Source organism: Hipposideros armiger, unplaced genomic scaffold (assembly GCF_001890085.2).
Source record: "Hipposideros armiger isolate ML-2016 unplaced genomic scaffold, ASM189008v1 scaffold_482, whole genome shotgun sequence".
Lineage (NCBI taxonomy): Eukaryota > Metazoa > Chordata > Mammalia > Chiroptera > Hipposideridae > Hipposideros > Hipposideros armiger.
In genome coordinates, this window is record NW_017731832.1 from 1,015,051 (window position 1) to 1,034,063 (window position 19,013).

General features: G+C 48.9%; 3 protein-coding genes across 9 annotated transcripts in view; 2 read left to right on the plus strand and 1 right to left on the minus strand.

The window, feature by feature from the left end:
* Window positions 1-1,070: 1,070 nt before the first annotated feature.
* On the plus strand, window positions 1,071-5,209 carry COASY (Coenzyme A synthase). 2 transcript variants are annotated; one of them, XM_019667084.1, is made up of 10 exons: window positions 1,071-1,173; window positions 1,562-2,272; window positions 2,885-3,099; window positions 3,360-3,491; window positions 3,623-3,812; window positions 3,873-3,958; window positions 4,133-4,217; window positions 4,389-4,486; window positions 4,576-4,722; window positions 4,821-5,209. In XM_019667084.1, exons 2-10 carry the CDS (start codon window positions 1,573-1,575, stop codon window positions 4,878-4,880), a joined length of 1,713 nt encoding a protein of 570 aa, XP_019522629.1. In that variant the 5' UTR covers window positions 1,071-1,173; window positions 1,562-1,572; the 3' UTR covers window positions 4,881-5,209. The 2 variants fall into 2 exon arrangements, with proteins under 2 accessions (XP_019522629.1, XP_019522630.1); XM_019667085.1 differs by having other exon boundaries at window positions 3,894-3,958.
* Window positions 5,210-5,885: 676 nt separating this feature from the next.
* Window positions 5,886-10,622, plus strand: MLX (MAX dimerization protein MLX). Of its 4 annotated transcripts, XM_019667092.1 has the most exons (8): window positions 5,886-6,046; window positions 6,596-6,632; window positions 7,104-7,193; window positions 7,469-7,575; window positions 7,810-7,909; window positions 8,103-8,202; window positions 8,541-8,742; window positions 9,499-10,622. In XM_019667092.1, exons 1-8 carry the CDS (start codon window positions 6,005-6,007, stop codon window positions 9,553-9,555), a joined length of 735 nt encoding a protein of 244 aa, XP_019522637.1. In that variant the 5' UTR covers window positions 5,886-6,004; the 3' UTR covers window positions 9,556-10,622. The 4 variants fall into 4 exon arrangements, with proteins under 4 accessions (XP_019522637.1, XP_019522636.1, XP_019522634.1 ...); XM_019667091.1 differs by lacking the exon at window positions 7,104-7,193 and having other exon boundaries at window positions 5,911-6,046; XM_019667089.1 differs by lacking the exons at window positions 5,886-6,046; window positions 7,104-7,193 and adding an exon at window positions 6,099-6,237.
* PSMC3IP (PSMC3 interacting protein) overlaps window positions 10,620-19,013 on the minus strand; it is a 12,336-nt gene continuing 3,942 nt past the window's right edge. The window contains exons 4-8 of one of the 3 annotated variants that reach the window (XM_019667088.1): window positions 11,988-12,099; window positions 11,328-11,473; window positions 11,174-11,223; window positions 10,981-11,040; window positions 10,620-10,899 (exon numbers count right to left, since the gene is read on the minus strand). In XM_019667088.1, the coding sequence (XP_019522633.1) occupies window positions 10,884-10,899; window positions 10,981-11,040; window positions 11,174-11,223; window positions 11,328-11,473; window positions 11,988-12,099 (384 nt within the window). In that variant the 3' untranslated portion in view covers window positions 10,620-10,883. Of the gene's footprint in view, window positions 11,041-11,169; window positions 11,224-11,327; window positions 11,474-11,987; window positions 12,100-19,013 lie in introns of all 3 variants that reach the window. The other 2 variants (XM_019667087.1, XM_019667086.1) reach the window with 2 other exon arrangements.

Genomic DNA, 19,013 nt, shown 5'->3' on the forward strand with positions numbered 1-19,013 from the left:
CCCAAACTGGTCCTCTCTTTAAAATCCAACTTAAGATGTCTCCTGCAAGCGTAGCATCAGTGTCTTTGTGGCTCTATAACTTTCCATCTTTCACGCCAGGGGCAGATCCAGGTTCTGTGGGGCCAGAAGCTTATATACTTTGGGGGATCTCTTTAAGAATACAAAAAGCAAACACATAATTAAATGTAAAAGTTAGCATTTATTTTGTTTGGGAAAATAAACCACAGCACATTACTGGAATCTTGGAGATTGGTTTCCTTCCTTTTTGAGATCTCCATGGACAATTTGCCTGAAGTGTTTCCTGACGGCAACTTCGCTTCCCCTCCCCACGGACACTACCGATTCCAGCTTTTTCAGCACTCACTTGCTTCACGGTAAACCCTCGCATCCCGCTCTTGCCCCCTTTCTTCGTTTAGAGCCCATCCTCCGGCAGCTCTACTGAGCTCACATGTAGAGCTCTCCTCCTAGTGCTCTCTCCTGCAAACTGGTGCATCACTGTTTGTTTGTTTGTTTTTTGGGGGGGGATGGGGGAGGGTTCAGCATCCCTCGGGAGCCACGGAGCCACGAAACATGACTTCTGTCATTACCTTCCTTACATGTTCCTGAAACATACAGGGCCTCAATTTTTCCATTTGTGAACTAGTGACTTGTACAGGGTTGTCCTGTGGCCTTCCATGTGAGGATCCTCGGACTACGGGGGACCAGGAGGGCTCCGGGGACGCTGAGCCCTAATTTAAGCGCTACCCAGCCAACACCCCCACCTCCGTTCCCGCAATTTATTAAGAAAGCCAGGTGTTCTGCCTGTGCCGCTGTCTCCTAGGTGACCTGGCTGAAGCCCATCTTTCTCTCAGGGTCTGAAGGGCATCGTGAAACGAGCTTTCAAGTTCGCCTTGCCCTCCCCTGCCCAGTCCCGGCGTGGCTAGGATCTAGAAAGACGACTTCATCCATTTCCAAAGACTCCGAGCTCTACCCGGCCACATTGCCTGGACGCGTCCCAGCCCAGGAAAAATCTCGCGATAAGCCCTCGCCAAACAGAAGTTGAGGCTTTTGGCCTTTCTTGGGTTCCGTAGCTCGGAGTCGCAGTTCCGGAATTAGTGTTTCCGGGTCGCGTCCGGGGTGAGGGGGGGAAAGCCTCGGCGGTGTTGCTAGCGGAACCAAAGCCTGGAGGTCTCAGTAAGTAGGGAATCGAGCCGAGCCTGAGCGTCCCCTTTTAGTCCCCTCCTTTGATTCTTTGAAGACCCTGGTGCAGCCTAGCAAGAGAGCTCAGGGTTTCTGGACCCCCAGACCTATGACTTAGGGGCTCTTGTCCAGGTTCCTCTCCCAGGATTTCGATTCAGTTCAGCGAGTTCACTGCTCTGAGAGAAGAGGAAATCGAGTCTTAGAGCACACCCCCGAGGCGCCTTTCACCAAGCCCCGGCCCCTCTCCCGGGGTCCTCTCGACTGGCACTGAGACCCCGTCCCTGCTCCATGCCCCCCTACTTTGGGTCCAAGGCCCCGTACGGATATCGGCCTCAGACATTCCCCTCAGTTACCATCGCCTGGTCTCCCTGACTGTCTACAGGACTAGGCAGCATGGCCGTATTCCGGTCGGGCCTCCTGGTACTGACGACGCCGCTGGCCTCCCTGGCCCCTCGCCTGGCCCCTATCCTGACCTCGGCGGCCCGGCTGGTGAATCACACGCTCTATGTACACCTGCAGCCGGGCATGAACCTGGAGGGCCCGGCTCAGCCCCAGTCCAGCCCCGTGCAGGCCACATTTGAGGTTCTCGATTTCATCTCGCACCTGTACGCTGGCGCCAACGTCCACACGCACCTGGACGTCAGAATCCTGCTGACCAATATCCGAACCAAGAGCGCCTTTCTCCCCCCCATGCCCAGCTCAGTCCAGAACCTGGCCCACCCGCCGGAGGTGGTGCTGACTGACTTCCAGACCCTGGATGGAAGCCAGTACAACCCGGTCAAGCAACAGCTAGAGCGTTATGCCACCAGCTGTTACAGTTGTTGTCCACAACTGGCTTCAGTGTTATTATACCCTGATTATGGGCCTGGAGAGCTGTCTGTGGAGCCCCTGGATGTCCCCTTACCCTCCACTATCAGGCCATCCTCCCCCGTGGCCAGATCTCCAAAGCAGCCCGTGCGTGGCTACCACCGTGGGGCCGTGGGTGGCACATTTGATCGCCTGCACAATGCCCACAAGGTGTTGCTCAGTGTCGCCTGTATCCTGGCCCAGGAGCAGCTTGTGGTGGGAGTAGCAGACAAAGACCTGTTGAAGAGTGAGTGAGAGAGACCCTGGATTAGGGTGGTGGAGGACCCCCAAAACTTACACCCGCCAATGCGAAGACTGAGGAAGGGTGGGGTCATCCATTACTTTCCACCCCCTCCCAAATGTCACAGTGCCTGACAGGCAGTTGGTGCTAAGGAAATTTTGTTAAGTGAATAAGGTCAGCTTTCTCACTGTGTGGTCTAGTCACCACTCAATCAGAGTCCCCCAAATGTGGAGCCAAGGAATCTGTACTTTTAACAAGTTCTCCAGGTGAGGAACCCTAAAGTTTGACACCCTGGGAATAAACGGATGAGTGAGTTGTAGGCAGTAGTGGCAGAGACAGTAAGAGGGAACTCGGGGATGACAGTTCTTGGAAGTCTCTGTCTGGCTCTGATGCTCACTGGCACTGCAAGTTCTCTGGACACATGCCAGCCTTTGCAGTGACCGTTGTGTTTGCCCGCTGCCTGCCCCTCAGCTTTCGCGTCACAGACCACTGCCCAGTTTAGCCCTTTCTTCCTGCCATCCCCCTCTGGAGATAGGATGCTTAAGGACGCCCTTCCCCAAACTGTTCCACACTTCCTCCCCAATAAAAAGATCTCACTGTTCTGGGCTCTTTCCTTAGGCAAGTTGCTCCCTGAGCTGCTCCAACCCTATGCAGAACGCGTGAAACATCTGAGTGAGTTCCTGGTGGACATCAAGCCCTCCTTGACTTTTGATATCATCCCCCTGCTGGACCCCTATGGGCCCGCGGGCTCTGACCCCTCCCTGGAGTTCCTGGTGGTCAGCGAGGAGACCTGTCGTGGGGGGATGGCCGTCAACCGCTTCCGCCTTGAGAATGTAACCCCTGAGGGATACTGGTAGAGGGAGTGGATGGGGACGGGGAAGGCCATTCTGGGGGGCTGTTGAAAGTACCATGACCCCAGAGGAGGGAAGAGAGGGCTCAAAGTGGTGGAAAGAGTCAAGGAGGAACTGGCTCTTTGGAGGCAAGCTCTACCTCTGGAGTAAGTAGGGGAGGATAACGGGGCAAGCTGGGTGTCAGTGTTTGCCCTTCTTCATCTTACCCCTTCCCTCTCTTTACCCCTCTTCCTTTATCTCAGGACCTGGAAGAGCTTGCCTTGTACCAGATCCAGCTACTGAAGGACCTGTGCCACGAGGAAAATGAAGAGGACAAAGTCAGCTCTTCCAGCTTCCGCCAGCGATTGCTGGGAACCCTGCTTCGGCCACCACATGTAAGCATGTCCTACCTCCCTTCCCCCTGCTTGTGTGGGCTGGAAATAGTGGAGGGTAGAGACTGAAGTGTTCACCCCAAGCATGAGCCCGAAGACCCTACTAACTGCAGGCTTCCCTCTAATACCCCCAGGAGAGTCCAGAGCTCCCCTCGTGTCTCTACGTGATTGGGCTGACAGGCATCAGTGGCTCTGGGAAGAGCTCAATAGCTCAGCGACTGAAGGGCCTGGGGGCATTTGTCATCGACAGTGACCAACTGGGGCATCGCGCCTATGCCCCAGGTGGTCCCGCCTACCAGCCTGTGGTGGAAGCCTTTGGAACAGGTAATAACTAGAAAGGGCTGGAGGAGGCCTGAAGTAAGGAGATGGCCTAGTCTTGCCCAGTCCTCTGTCTCTGTCATCCAGATATTCTCCATAAAGATGGCATTATCAACAGGAAGATTCTGGGCAGCCGGGTTTTTGGCAACAAGGTAAACACAATTCTGCAAGGGTTCTCAGCTGCTATAGACCCAGGGGTTGGGACCCAGTGGACCTCTCTGATCTGGCTCAGAATGCCAGTTCCCATTCATCTACTCCCTCCTTCCTTGGGCTGGCTCTGTCTCCAATGGGAGGTAACCACTGCCCATTCCCTCTGTCCTCCTCAGAAGCAGCTGAAGATGCTCACGGACATTATGTGGCCAGTTATTGCAAAGCTGGCCCGAGAGGAGATGGATCAGGCTGTGGCTGAGGGTGAGTGCAAAGGATGATGGGAGCAGCTAAGGGGCACAATTAAGCAGATGCTCCCTGGGGAGTTTCCCCATCCCAAGCCAGACCATCCACTTTCCCAGGGACTATGTTTCATTGGCTCTGTGGTAGCAAGTAGCAGGGTGCTGCTGGCAGTGACCGGGGGTCTCCCCACAGGAAAGCATGTGTGCGTGATCGATGCCGCCATGCTCCTTGAAGCTGGCTGGCAGAACATGGTGCATGAGGTGTGGACCGTTGTCATCCCTGAGACTGAGGTATCTAGACCCCACTGCCATCCAGTCCCCACTGCAGACTGCATCCTGCTCTGAGCCAGTGGACTGACAGATACCATGTCTGCACACAGGCTATACGACGAATTGTGGAGAGGGATGGCCTAAGTGAGGCTGCAGCTCAAAGCCGGCTGCAGAGCCAGATGAGTGGGCAGCAGCTTGTAGACCAGAGCCACGTGGTGCTGAGCACCTTGTGGGAGCCACATGTCACCCAGCTCCAGGTCGGTGCCCAGGGAAAGGCTGGGTTGTGGGGAGCAAGTTTCCAGTCGGTGTCTGCCTGACCCAGTCTTCTCTTCCCAACATTCCGGCCTGCCTAAAGGTGGAGAAAGCCTGGGCCCTCCTGCAGAAGCGCATCCCCAAGACGCCATCAGGACCATGACTGACAATGAGTTTTCTGTGGGGCTAGATTGGCCCCTCTCGGAGCTGACAAGATCCAGGGGTGAAGAGGAATGGGGGCCTCAATGCTCATCCTGGCTTGGGCCTTGAGCGCTCTGAGCTAAGCTGGGCAGGGCTGGGCCTGGTGGACACAGTAAGCCTACCTAGCTTGCTGGTGTTTGGCCAACACTGAAGATGTGGCTCATGGGGGAGCAGGCCCCTTTGGCATTCCAACCCCACTCTTGCCTACAGGTGTCTGATACCTACAGCTGACTGGGGCTGGGGTAAACGCTGGATCATGTAACAGAATTAAAGGTGAATGCTTCCAGGTGATGCCTGTATGGTGTCTGTTTCCTGCTCCTGGATGTTTTTGGGTATCTTTGGGGCACTTGAGCCACAAGTGCAGGGCCCAGGCCTGAGCTGGAAGCCAGGAGTACAGTGGCTAAGAGCATGGCCTTTGGAGCTAGCCAGACTGAGGCCCGCCTTGGCTCTATCACTGACTAGCTGTGTGCTTTTGGACAAGTTATATAGGCTTTCTAGGCTCCTCAGTTTCTTTAAAGTAGCATAACTTAGCTACAGTCTCTTCGAAAGCATTAATTCCACAAGTATCCTGCCAGACGCTGGGCTGGGTGTTGGAGGACCATCCTTCAACAAGCCAAGCGGTCTTCTGCCATCACAGAACATGCAGCCTGTGAGGTAGGACAAGGTGGCCAGGACTGCAAGTCGTGGTGAGCGGGCAGGCTGGCCTGGGGGAAAGGCGTACCCAGGAGCCGGCCTGGCCTGGCAATGTCGTTTGCACAACTATCTGTGACATTATTAGGACAAGCCTTTTGAGGGGGAACCCATTTCACAGAACGGGCTTGTCGCTGCAACTCCAGAATGCCTACCCCAAGGGAAAGGGAGGGACTGACAGGGAGGACGTCCCCAAGGCCACGTGCGTCACCCGGAATACCAGGATCCGCCCACTCTACAGGTTGGGGGTCTTCGGAATGCGCACGCGCACCATACTTGCTCCGCCTCCGCCCTTCAGTTGCGGGTTGGTGGGTCTGAGTCACGTGGGCGCGCCTCGCCTTTTCTTCGCTGCTGGGGACCCGCCTGGTGGCAGATATCCGGTGCTGTGAGTCTGAGATGACGGAAACCGGCGCCTCTCCGGAGGACCCCTGGGTCAAGGCAAGCCCTGTGGGCGCGCACGCTGGTGAGGGGAGAGCGAGTCGGGCGCGTGCACGTAGGGAGTCCGGAAAATGAGGGGAGTCCTTCCGGTCCCCAGAGCACCGCCACCCCATCTCCGGGGCTGCAGAGAAGACAGCTCTCCCCCGACGTGTGCCAAAGTGGGGAGACAACTGAGGCGTGTGCGCGCGAGTGTGAGGGGACGGAGTTTAGGGCTGGGGAGGTGGACTGGGGCGGGCGGGATAATGCCAAAAGGTGGCGCTCCCACGGCCTGGCCAGTCTTGACTGTGAGTGGGGGTAGGGAGAGAATCCTTCAGTTGCTTGCACACCGGGTGTGTGTGTGTGTGTGTGTGTGTGTGTGTGTGTGTGTGTGTGTGTGTGCGCGCGCGCGCAATTCACAGGGATGTAAAGAACGTGTGTGTGTGTACACGCGCAGAGTGTGTGTGTGTGTGTGTGTGTGTGTGTGCGCGCGCGCACTCGCGCAGAGTGAATGGAAGCGACTTCCCCCAGGGGCGGAGATCTGATGAGTTTCTCTCTTGCTTGGTGCCGCAGGTGGAGTATGCCTACAGTGACAACAGTCTGGACCCCGGTGAGTGCCTCTCACATTGTCTTCAGCTCTGGAGTGACACTCCTACTTCAGCCTTATAGATTCGCACCACACCTGACCACAGTCCACTGTCCCTGAGACTGAAACAGTGAGGGAGAACCTGGAGGACAGGGGCAGGAAGCATCCGAGGGTGACACCTAGTTCCCTGTGTTCTGGAGCAGGGAAATGATGGAAATAGTGACAGCTGGTCACTTTCTCACCCTCCTCATGCCCAGATGTTACTTTGTGAGCCAAAGGGTATCATTGTAGGTCTGTGGAGCAGTATAGGCTGTGGGGACAGGAGCATTCCAACATGGCACTACAGGAAGTGGTGGACCAGGATGGCTGACTTTTGGGTTGAAGGGGAAGGGTCAGCATTTAAGGATCAGGAAGCCATTATGCCCACAGGTATCTGAGGGCCTAGCAATGCCCCTCGCCCCTTACCCTTTAGTGATTGGGGCCTCTTTTTTCCAGGGCTTTTTATAGAAAGCACCCACAAGGGAAGTGTAGTGTCCAGAGCTAATAGCATCGGTTCCACCAGTGCCTTTTCTGTCCCCAACACCGGTAGGCAGCAACATTCCCCCCACTTAGCTGGGCTCAGATATACCATGGTTTTAGGATCTTTCCTAGACAGGAAGCTCCAGCCATCCACATGGGGGTGCTAGAGCCCTAGATCTAGACGCAGGGTCTCACCATCTTTCACCTCATCTACACTATTAGGTTCCCATGTTCATCTGCCATCTGGGCACCAGGTTCTTATTTCCAGTTAGGGAAAGGTGGACTAGCTGGGCCTCACTGGGCCCCAGAATGACCTCTCCCGTCCCCAACTCTGAGTGTAGATGACGAAGACAGTGATTACCACCAGGAGTCCTACAAGGAGTCCTACAAGGACCGGCGGCGGCGAGCACACACTCAGGCTGAACAAAAGAGGAGGGATGCCATCAAGGTGACTGGAGGGCCCTGCATATTCCAGATTCACTGTGTCCTAACCCCATCAGACAGTCCCGAGCAGCCTTGGGGGCAGGTAGTCTACCCTGGACATGAATACCTCCCTCCTTCCAGCCCCTCACCTTTTAGTTTGTGAGCGTGGAACTTGGTGTCATGGAAGAAAAGTTTTGTGCCAGTTTGTTTGCCTTAGCCCCTCAGAATTAAGGAACCCATTTCTCTTGCTTCTCCACAGAGAGGCTATGACGATCTTCAGACCATCGTCCCCACCTGCCAGCAGCAGGACTTCTCCATTGGCTCCCAAAAGCTCAGCAAAGCCATCGTTCTACAGAAGAGTATGGTTGGGGAGAGCACTGGAGGGGTTGGACCCAGTGGGGCTGTGAGGTGGCTAGCCTCATACCCACTTTCAGCCTGGCCCTGGCGGGGTGGTTGTAACGAGAGAGCTGGGGAAAGGGGAAACAAAATCAGTCTTGTCCTTCTGGCTGAGACGTCCTCTGTGCTCACCCCCTCTTCCCACCCCCACCCTAGCCATTGACTACATCCAGTTTTTGCACAAGGAGAAGAAAAAGCAGGAGGAGGAGGTGTCCACTCTACGCAAGGACGTCATGGCCCTAAAGATCATGAAAGTGTAAGGGTGCTGAGCTGCGGGAACTAGAGCTTCTGCTGGGACTCAGGCCACATCAGATAATTCACTCTCTCAGGTGGCTACTTAGAGACAGGAGTCTGTACTCCAATAGTCCCTAACACATAGGAGACTCTGGAAAGGCCTGCTGGATTAATGAAAGGAAGGCTGGAGAAGATGTGTCTCCCATTTTTTACCTAGAAGCAATATTATAGCTTTGTTGACTATATCCCAAAAGCTCTCTGGAAATCCCCTTCCTGGGGGGATACATAGGGTAACCCTGTTGTTTTTCCTGGGCTGGTAAAGCTGCTTCAGCACCTTAGCCCCGACCTGCTTGCTTTCAGGAACTACGAGCAGATTGTGAAGGCACACCAGGACAACCCCCATGAGGGGGAGGACCAGGTCTCTGACCAGGTGAAGTTCAACGTGTTTCAAGGCATCATGGACTCCCTATTCCAGTCCTTCAATGCCTCCATCTCCATGGCCAGCTTTCAGGAGCTGTCGGCCTGTGTCTTCAGCTGGATTGAGGAGCACTGTAAGCCTCAGGTATGGGACAGCAGTGGTCACGGGCTCTGGGATCTTCTCCCTGCCCTGAGGCAAAGTGGCCCAAGCCATTTTCAGAAGAGCAGGTAGCAGCTTAGGTTTCTTCAGGGTGTTTCTACAACTTTCAATATTCTGGTATTCCCCTTATTTTCTAAAGCCCAGATTTTCCTGTTACGGTTTCATTTAGCGAGTATGACTGAGTACTTACTCCTACAAGGCTGAGCTCGGCCTTGGTTTTAGCCCATGTTGTGGCCGCTTGGGTCACTCCTCGGCTGCCCATTATGTAAGCCCCCGTCACTCGCAGCAGAATTACCTGTGGCTTTTGGAAAGATCCCCGGCCCCCACCCCAGGGCTTTTTGGTACTATTTGTAATGGTGTAGTATTACACTGAGTCTTCTGCTTTTGAGGCCTGGTTGCTTTTTCTGAGGCTTGAACTTGTATCTGAGATTCTTGCTTTCTTTGTTTGTTTTCCATCATTTTTATTGTGAGACACTTTAAACATACTGCAACATCAAGAGAATTTTTACAATGAACGTTCAAATACCTACTACCTAAAGTCTACCATTAACCTTTTTTGCATTTATCACATAGCTGTCCACACCTCCATCCCTTTCTCCATTCTGTTTTGGGGCATTGCAAAGTAAACTGTAGACATCTGCTTCCAGGGGGCTAAGGAGCACACCTGATCTAGGCAGGTGTCACTGAGACAGCTTTGTGCCCTCACCTGAGCATCATCTCTTTCCCTGCTGCCCCCACCAGACCCTACGGGAGATCGTGATCGGCGTCCTGCACCAACTGAAGAACCAGCTTTACTGACTGGCTGTAGGCACCTGCAGAACAGCCAACAAGAGGCCTTGAGTCTTCTGCTCGGCCAGAGCTGCTAGGCTCGTGAGATTGGACCATCCGCCAGTCAGCTGGTTTCTCCTTGGTTTGGCCCCCTCATCCTCCGGAGGGCTGGGGTATTTGTTTTGTGAAAGCTCCTGATTAATTTATTATATTGACCATAGAGCTCGAATCTACCCAGTCTTCCCCCTGCTCCCCACAGAAGTCTTTGGGATAGGGGCCTCTCTGGGACCCCAGAGAGCTTCTGGCCTCTCCCCTTTTTTGTAAGCCTCAGATTTTGGCTCTTGATCTACACATATTGGGAAACTACTGTTTGTCTCTGTTTTGGTCTCCTATGCAACAATTGACCCAAGTTTGGCCTTTTGGTAGTAGTTGGACGAGAGGAAAAAAGTAAAAGGAAATACTCCCAGCGCCATGAAGGGTGAAAGGCCTCCTCGTGCCTAAGCTAGAGCTGTCTGTCAGCCCAAGGTGAAGCCAGGGCTTTCTGGCCGGCTCAGGGCAGGGCTGCCAGGTTCCTGCCCTCACCTCCCACTCTATCACCTCCCTCCTCCCCACTCTGGGTAGTACAGTGAGACAACCTCTCCACCTGCTCCTGCCCTCTCTGTCCCCACAGGCAGTAGCACTACACAACAGACAAGAGGGACACAGCACCACATGTTAAAGTTTTTATTTTTCTAAATACCAACAATACAGTTTTGCTAAAGTTACAATTTTAGAAAATTAACTGGTCCTCAAAACTACTCCCAGTCTTCCTGTCAGATGTATCTGGGTCGCTACCATCTGAGTGCTGCCTACATTTGTCCCAGGACTTGGGGGAGGGGTGAAAGGGTGAAGGCCACCTGGGATATAGAGCCCAGGAGAGTCTGGGGTGGCCCTGGGCACCTTGAATGCTGTGTATAATAGCCTCTCTGTCCCCCTGTCCCCCAGGCTCCCTTTTGCCTTCCTCAGGTTTGATGTCTGGAAGGTTTGATTATCCAGAGGAAATTAAATATTTTTGTATCAAATTATATTACAATAAATATTGGCAAATGGTTTCCTTTAGCATTGTTCCAAGTCTAATGTTAAGCTCAAGCAACTGAAACGTGGACGATGCAGTGAGTATGACCATCCACTCCAGGCAACCAGTGCTGCCTCCCTTTGCCTAATACTCTGGTTTATGCCCCTCCCAACTGCTGTGTTCAAAGGTGGAAAGCAGCAGAAACAACAAAAAGCTGGCCTGAACACTTCTGTCTCCATCCCCTAGTCCTGCCTGAGGAGCTTTCAGGGGTCTGGGAGGGTGACGTTGTAATCTTCATCAGTCTCTATGCCAACTTCCTCCTGTAGGGCAGCAAGACAACTGAATGAGGCCTCCCTGGATGAAACCCCAGGGGAGCAAGGAAGGGAGACAGAACCACTTACAAAGAACTGCTTCTTGCTCTTGGGGTATCCTTCAAGGATTGCATCACACAGCTCTGTTGCCTGACAAGAAACAAAAGGACGCCTTTGCAGAAGGGCAGTCCTTGGTACTGACAGATTCACGAGATTGGGCAGTCGTTTCTCTGGGGGGATGCCACTTTCCAGGGCCTGCCTTGGAGTCTCTTCACTTACCAACCTCTTGCGCTTCCTCCACTCCTTGCAGTACTTCTGCTTCTCTCTGTACACCTAGACCAGAAACCGGTTCTTCTGAGCCCTCAGCCCCAAAGTAGCCGCAGGGGTCAACCCTTGTCCTCATTCCTCTGCACAGGCAGCCCTCCCTCCCAACCCACCTGCTCTTTCTCTTCTGGGGTCACATGGTTGGTGGCTGCTTTGATGTTCTTCAGTCTTTCTGTGTAGCCAGCACATTCCTTCTTTAACTCTTGGATCTCTTTCTGCATCTCCGGTGTGGTCAGGGCACTGTTTAACTCCTTCAGCTCTGAAACCACATCTCCCTGAGGTTGCTTGCTACCCCCAAGGAAGGGATTCTTTCTTTCCCAGTGGGCGCTCCCTGAGGGCAGAGACCGGGCCTCCACTTGCCCTGGGTTCTACACACACGGTCCAGAATGGGCCCCTTATTCTGGAAATGCTCAGGAGCAATTAAGGTTTAGAGAATTATCAGTTTATTCTAGTTTCCTTTCCTCCCCCATAGTGGTAGGGTGCAAGGCTGACAGACTGTTAGCTGTAGCCAGTTAAAGTAGCAGGAAATAAGAGAAAGTGTGGGAACACTACTAATAATGGTGGTAGGGAAAGCAAATGCATGTCTTGCCCATTTGTATTTCAAAAGCCGTGAGTTGTCATACATTTCTTATAATGCAATGTCTATGGCAGCCAGCAAAGGGGTTTTCACTGCAACAAGACAACACTGCAGTCAGCAAACCATTCACTTAGAATTCCTGACCTTCAGACTGACCCTGACACTAGAGGCACCTCCGGGGTCTGCCTAGTCCTACCAGCTTCCATGTGACGGCAACTCTGCTGCAAATGCTGCACCTTGGCAGCGAGGGCCACGATTTTGGCGTCCAGGCCTTGAAGATCGGCATCACTCACCATGTCAAATTGGTCCTGCCAGAGACAAAAGGAAAAAGGAGTGGGCTGATGTGTGGCATGGGATGGGAGCCCACATCTGGAAAGGCAACATTCACACACACTCAAGAACCTGGGACTCCCCAACCCTCTGAAGGGCCTGGGAAAACAGAGGGAAGGTACTTTTGCGAAATCATTCAGCTTAGTGCTGGGTCTAGCCAAAAGGTATCAAAGTTGAAACCTGATGCTTGTCCTCAAGAGGCTTCTAGGTTGGGAGGACAATGATTAGGACAGAAATATCTTTCAAACATCTTAGTTTGAATCAAACATCTCACTGGGTTGAAGGAGTAAAGAAACATTCTTCCCAAAGTGGTGATACCTAAATTATGGATTTCCATGAGGAAGAATCTGGACAAAGAGTTGTGGTGGGAGATACTTAGTTAAGGGACTCTAGTAAAGGTCTGAGGAGCCTCTCCCATGAGACGAGCTGCTAGAAAAGGACTGTGCTGTGGCTCAGTGGGGGTCTTGTCAGCTGGTAAGCGGAAGCAGGTTAGAAAGGACATGAATGCCAGCCTGGGCCACCTGGGCTCTACGTTAAGGCAAAGTACATCTTTAGCGCAGGAATGCAAGACAAATCCTGCCAGATGCATATTTTTGAAAACAAAAATATACTGAAACACAGCCACACTCATTCATTATGTACTGTCTGAGGCTGCTTTTGCTCCACAGTACTGGCTTGCGTAGTCGTGACAATTGTGTATCTGTGACAAGAGACCATCTGGAAAGCATAAAAATAACTGGCTAGCCCTTTACAGAAAAAATTCTGCCACCTTCTCCTTTAGGGGATCTTCAATAGAATAATAATATAATGAAACCTATTTTAGGACAACTAGCCTTGATGGTGGTTTGGTTCAGTTAAATGAGTAATGTCTATTGGATGTTAGATACTGAGGGGGTGCTAAGTAAAGAAAGATGAATGAGAAATGGGGTCTGGGCCGGCCAAGTGGCTCAGTCGGTTACGAGAGCGAGAAATGGGGTCTGCCCTAGGACAGTGTAGTGAGGGAGACGAGTAAAAAGACAATTATACTAAAATATGCCTCAGAAGAAGCAAGCACCTGAAGAAGAGGCAATTAGAGCATTCTGGGAAGGTTTCTGGAGGGGACGCCTGAGTGAAATCCTAAAGGATGAGTAAGAGCTGTGCAGATGCCGACGAGGAGGAAGGGACTTAAAAACCTCCAGGCAGAGGAAGGTCAATGAGCAAAGGACACAGGAGTGAAACATAAATGGTCCAGTATTAATGGATGTAGAAATAATGGACAGGGGAGCTGAGAGGCAGGCTGGGACCTGTTCCAGAGAGCACTAGAGTTTAGAGAAATGGCATGACTGGATTTGCATTAACACAGATAACTCTGGTTGCAATGATTAAGATATGTCTGAGGAGGCCAGGAGATCTCTTAAGATGATATTGAAATAGATGAGCAGTGCCTGAACTGGAGCAGTGATGGCAGACACAAAGGAGAGGATGGATTCAAGAAGGGAACAGCAGCTGGACTTGGCGGCTGACTACGCATATGAGGTAAGAGAAGTTCAAAATGAATCCCGAGTCTCTGGCTTGGACGAAGAGTGATTTCACTAAGAAGGATGTAAGAGGAGCCAGTTTAGGGGAGAGAGGAGGCTTTCTATTTTGGCAGTAATGATTCTGGTGGAGGTCTCCAGGTGGAGGTCTGGGCTGCAGATACAAAATGTGTGTGTTTAAGGGGGGGGGAGTGGAGACAGAAGGAAAATCATTTGGCAGACGGTGCTTCTAATCTAGATGATTGGGAATAAGAACTTCCAAGCGGAAATGGATCTTAGTAGAAATAATTCAAAATTTTCTGTTGTCTATCATATTTTAAATCTGGAAATCTCATGAAGTATGGATCATATCAAGAGGAGTACACACTTGGATTTAAAGGACAGCTAGGTCTCTGCACCCTCTCAGAGCTCGCAGCAGGCCACAGAAGAAACTGTAGCAGTGAAAAAAAGAAAGAAACTGTAGCAGTGAGTGTTGGGTTAAAAAGCATATCTACAGCCCTGGGAACTGAAGAGACAGCTCCTAAGTGGCGGACGCACATTGTGGCTAATCCCAGAGAGAAGGGTGAAGATACAGAGGTGAGGAAGCTCAGGTCTGGCAGTCGCCATTACTGGGAGGAGAGCACAAGTCACAAACACACTAGCAGCCTCTCCCAGCCCACTCTGCCCCCTCTCATTAAGGTTGATCCCAGAGGGGGCACCTCAGGCAGCGCAACACTGCATCTGGCTGCTGGGGCAGTGCCATGATTTCAGGGGCTCAGAAACCCACTGCCTACCACATTCTCTCATGGGTGGTGCCCTGAGACCGAGGTGACCTGGTCATCGAGGAGAGGCCCACATCCCCAGGGAATACAAGGCATTTTCCACCGCCCAGCAGAAATCCAAGAAGCTGGAGCAGTGCAAGAGAAAATAAAACACTTGTGCTTCAGCACCACCTACTGGAAAACAAAAGAAAAACCTGATGAACCCGCTAAAGAAGTACCACTCTTTAAAAAAGGGGGTGGGGCAGAGTTCATTCCCATAAATGGCTAGGCAGAGAAATAATGCATCAAATACCATGCACAACTAAGGTAACAAGGCAGCTCAGAAAGAAAATTTAAAATCTCCAGAAAATAAACTTAAAGACATGGAAATAGATTGTTTAAATGACAGAATCCAAGACTGCGGTTCTCAAAAAGGTCAATGAGATGAAAGAAAACTCAGATCGGCAGTTTAATGAACTCAGAAATAAAATTAACAAAAGGAATACTCTATGAAAGAGACTGAAACTTTAAAAAAAAAGAACCAAATAGAAATTCTAGAGCTGAAGACCTCAATAAAAGAGATGAAGAATGAAATAGCAAGCTTAGGAAGTAGAGTTGACCAAAAGAAGGAAAGAATTAGTGACATCAAAGATAGAAATCTGGAAATGACACAGATGGAAGAAGGGAGAGACTTCAAAGTTGAAAAAAACAAAATAACTCCATTAGAAAGAACTATCTGACTCTATCAGAAAGAACAATGTAAGAATGATGGGTATACTAGAAGGAAAAGAGAGGGAGAAGAGAACAAAGAGTCTATTCAAACAAATTGTCGATGAGAATTTTCCAAGCCTATGGAAAGAACTGGATCCTTGAATCCAAGAAGCAAACAGAACACCTAAGTATGTCAATCCAAAAATACCTTCTCCAAGGCATATTATATTAAACCTGTCAAAAACTAATGACAAACAGAATTCTCAAGGCAGAAGGGAGAAGATGGTAACCCATAAAGGAAATCCCATTAGATTATCATTCAGACATAGAGACACTGAGGGAATTTTCTACCACAAGGCCTGCATTACAGGAAATACTGAAGGGGGTTATTCTATCTGAAACAAAAAGACAAAAGGATACAAAACTATGAGTAAGATGACTAACAGACAGACAATAGGGCAGTATACACTTAAATATAACATAAAGGAGGTAGAGAGAGAGAGAGGAGACAATAGCTACTACAACTCAGAAATGAGCTCACAGCATAAACGGTTAATTTGTGACAACGAAATCATAATAGGGGAGGGGGTAAAGGTCTGAATTGGCAAAGGGGAATGAAGATAAGATGCATGCAGAAGAAAAAGGACTACTGTATATATGAAACTTTCTTTACATAAACTTAATGGTAAGCACACACACAAAAAAATTCATAACTTAGGTACTTAACATAAAAAAAGAGGAAACAAGAAAAAAATCATAGACTACCACCAAATTAAAACAACTGACAGAAACACAAGGGCACAGAAACAATGGAGACACTGAGTTACCAGAAAACAAAAGATAAAAATGACTTATAGTTAATCCTCATATATCAATATTCACCCTAAATGTAAAATGGAATGAGTTCACCAATTAAAAGGCACAGAGTAGGGCCGGCCGAGTGGCGCGTTGGTTAAGTGCTGGCTTGGGACGCCAGCTCTGAGCAGCAGGGCTCCGGTTAGAATCCCACCTGAGGGCCAGTCACGTTGCGCCCTCTACAGCTAAGATGGTGAACAACAGCTCGACCTGGAGCTGGGCTGCCATGAGTCGCCAGTGACAGTGTAGGCTGCAGCCCCTGCTGCAGTGGGCTGCCATAAGCTACCGTGTGTGGCCGGCAGCCAGCGTGAGTGTCCTGCAGCTGGTGTGAGCTGCCATGAGCCGCTATGAGTGACCGTCAAGAGGCCAGTGACCGACCTGCCTCACCCAGGAGGGGCACATTGATAATACCAACATGCGCCAGTGAAGCGATGTCTTCCCACAACTAGACCAAAGAACAAAAGGACAGCAACTTGTCTGTTCCCCTTTCCCTGATTCCCCAGCGCTATTCCCCTCCCCCAATTCCCCAATAAAATCTTTTAAATAAATAAATAAAATTTAAAAAATAAAAGGCACAGAATAGCAGATTGGATAAAAAAAAAAAACCCAACCATATGCTGCCTTCAAGAGACACATCTCAACTGCAAGGACAAATATAGACTCAAAGTGAAAGGGTGGAAAACGATACTCCAAGAAATGGCATTCAGAGAAAAGCAGGTGTAGTTGTACTTATATCTGACAAAATAGACTTCAAGATAAAAAAGGTAACAAGAGACAAAGATGGACATTTCATAATGATAAAGGGGTAATACATCAAGAAGACATTAACGCTTACACTTATCAATATACATGCTCCCAATCAGGGAGTACCAAAATACATAAAGCCACTCCTAACAGAACTACAGGGAGAAACTGACAAAAACACAATAATAGGTGAGGACCTAAATACCCCACTGACAGCTATGGATAGATCATCCAAACAGAAAATCAGTAAGGAAATATTGGTCTTAAATGACACATTAGACCAAATGGACATAATCGACATTTACAGAACCTGTCATCCCAGAACACCAGAACACATTCTTCTCTAGTGCACATGGAACATTCTCAAGGATAGACCATATGTTCAGACACAGAACTAGCCTCAACAAATTTTAAAAGACTTTAATCATACTAAGCATATTCTCCGACCACAATGAAATTGGAGATCAACTGCAAAAAAGAAAGTGGGAAAAGCCACAAATATATGGAGATTAAACAACATCCTATTAAAGAACGACTGGGTCAAAGAAGAAATTAAAAAAAAAAAGCGATAAAAAATACACAGAAATAAGAATGGAAATACAATATATCAAATACAGCAAAAGCAGTAATAAAAGGGAAGTTTATATCACTACAGGCCTATCTCAAGAAATAAGAAAAATCCTAAATAAACAACCTAAAATTACATCTTAAATTAGAACAATAAGAACAAATGATACCCAAAGTCAGCAGAAGGAAAGAAATAATAAAAATTAAAGCAGAGTTAAATGAAATAGAGAATAGAAAAAATTAATGCAACCAAGAGCTGGTTCTTTGAAGAGATTAATAAAATTGACAATCCCTGGCTAGACTCACTAAGGAAAAGAGAGAAAAGACACAAAATCAGAAATGAAAGAGAAGTTACAGTGGTCACCATAGAAATACAAAGGATGTGCCACCAAATTCAATAGCCTAGAAGAAATGGACAAGTTCTTAGCAATATATAACCTTCCTAGACTAAATCATGAAGAACTGGAAAAATCTAAATAGACTGATCAACAGTAAGGAAATCGAAATAATCATCAAAAACCTCCCAAAAAGTAAAAATCCAGATGGCTTCACTAGTGAATTCTACCAAACATTCAAAGATGATTTAACACCTGTCCTTTTCAAACTCTTCCAAAAAATTGAAGAGGCAATACTTCCTAACTCATTTTATGAGGCCAACATTATCCTGCTACCAAAACCTGGTAAGGATAACACAGAAAAAGAAAACTATAGACCAATATCTCTGATGACTATAGATGCAAAAATCCTAAACAAAACACTAGCAAATTGAATACAATACATTAAAAAGGTTATACATCATGATCAAGTGAGGTTCATTTCACGGGTGCAAGGATGGTTCAACATGCAAATCGATCAATGTGATACACCACATAAACAAAATAAAGGATAAAATCATATGATCATACCAATAGATGCAGGAAAAAGCATTTGACAAGATATAACATCCATTTATGATTAAAACACTTAGTAAAAATGTGTATAAAAGGAAAGTACTTCAACATAATAAAGGCCCATAAACCCTAAAGGCTCCACCAAAAAACTAATAGAAACAATAAACAAATACAATAAAGATGCAGAATACAAAAATCAATGTACAAAAATTCATTGCATTCTTACATATACTAACAATGAAATTTCAGAAAAAAACAATTCCTTTTGCAATGGCAACAAAAAAGAATAAAATACCTAGGAATAAACTTAATAAAGGATGTGAAAGACCTATACACTGAAAACTACAAGAAAAACTGAAGAAGACACCAAGAAATGGAAAAATATTCCATGTTCATGGATTGGAAGAATCAACATAGTTAAAATGGTTGTATTACCCAAAGCAATATACAGATTTAATGCAATCCCTATCAAAATCCCGATGGCATTTTTTAAAGAAATAGAACAAAAAATTATCAAATTTGTATGGTATTACAAAGGACCCCAAATAGCCAAAGCAATCCTGAGAAAAAGAACAAAGCCAGAGGTATCACACTCCCTAACTTCAAATTATGCTACAAAGTGACAATAATCAAAACAGCATGGTATTGGCAGAAAAACAGACACATAGGGCCGGCCAAGTGGCGCGATGGTTAGGAACTGGTTTGGGACGCCAGAGGGCCCCGGTTCGGATCCCACATATGAGGGCCAGTGACGCTGCCCTCCTCAGCTGAGATGCTGAATGGCGGCTCAACCTGGAGCTGGACTTCCGTGAGTCGCCGGCCATGGCGTAGGCTGCAGCCTCTGTGGCAGTGGGTTGCCATGGGCTACCGT

Excerpts from the sequence above, each read along its gene's own strand:
- MLX (XM_019667092.1), top strand. The coding sequence starts at position 6,005 with ATGACGGAAACCGGCGCCTCTCCGGAGGACCCCTGGGTCAAG. Across the intron at positions 6,047-6,595 it reads CGGAGGACCCCTGGGTCAAG|GTGGAGTATGCCTACAGTGA; the intron begins GCAAGCCCTGTG and ends TTGGTGCCGCAG. Across the intron at positions 8,203-8,540 it reads GCCCTAAAGATCATGAAAGT|GAACTACGAGCAGATTGTGA; the intron begins GTAAGGGTGCTG and ends GCTTGCTTTCAG.
- COASY (XM_019667084.1), top strand. The coding sequence starts at position 1,573 with ATGGCCGTATTCCGGTCGGGCCTCCTGGTACTGACGACGCCGCTGGCC. Across the intron at positions 3,959-4,132 it reads GCCGGGTTTTTGGCAACAAG|AAGCAGCTGAAGATGCTCAC; the intron begins GTAAACACAATT and ends TGTCCTCCTCAG. Across the intron at positions 4,218-4,388 it reads GGATCAGGCTGTGGCTGAGG|GAAAGCATGTGTGCGTGATC; the intron begins GTGAGTGCAAAG and ends GTCTCCCCACAG.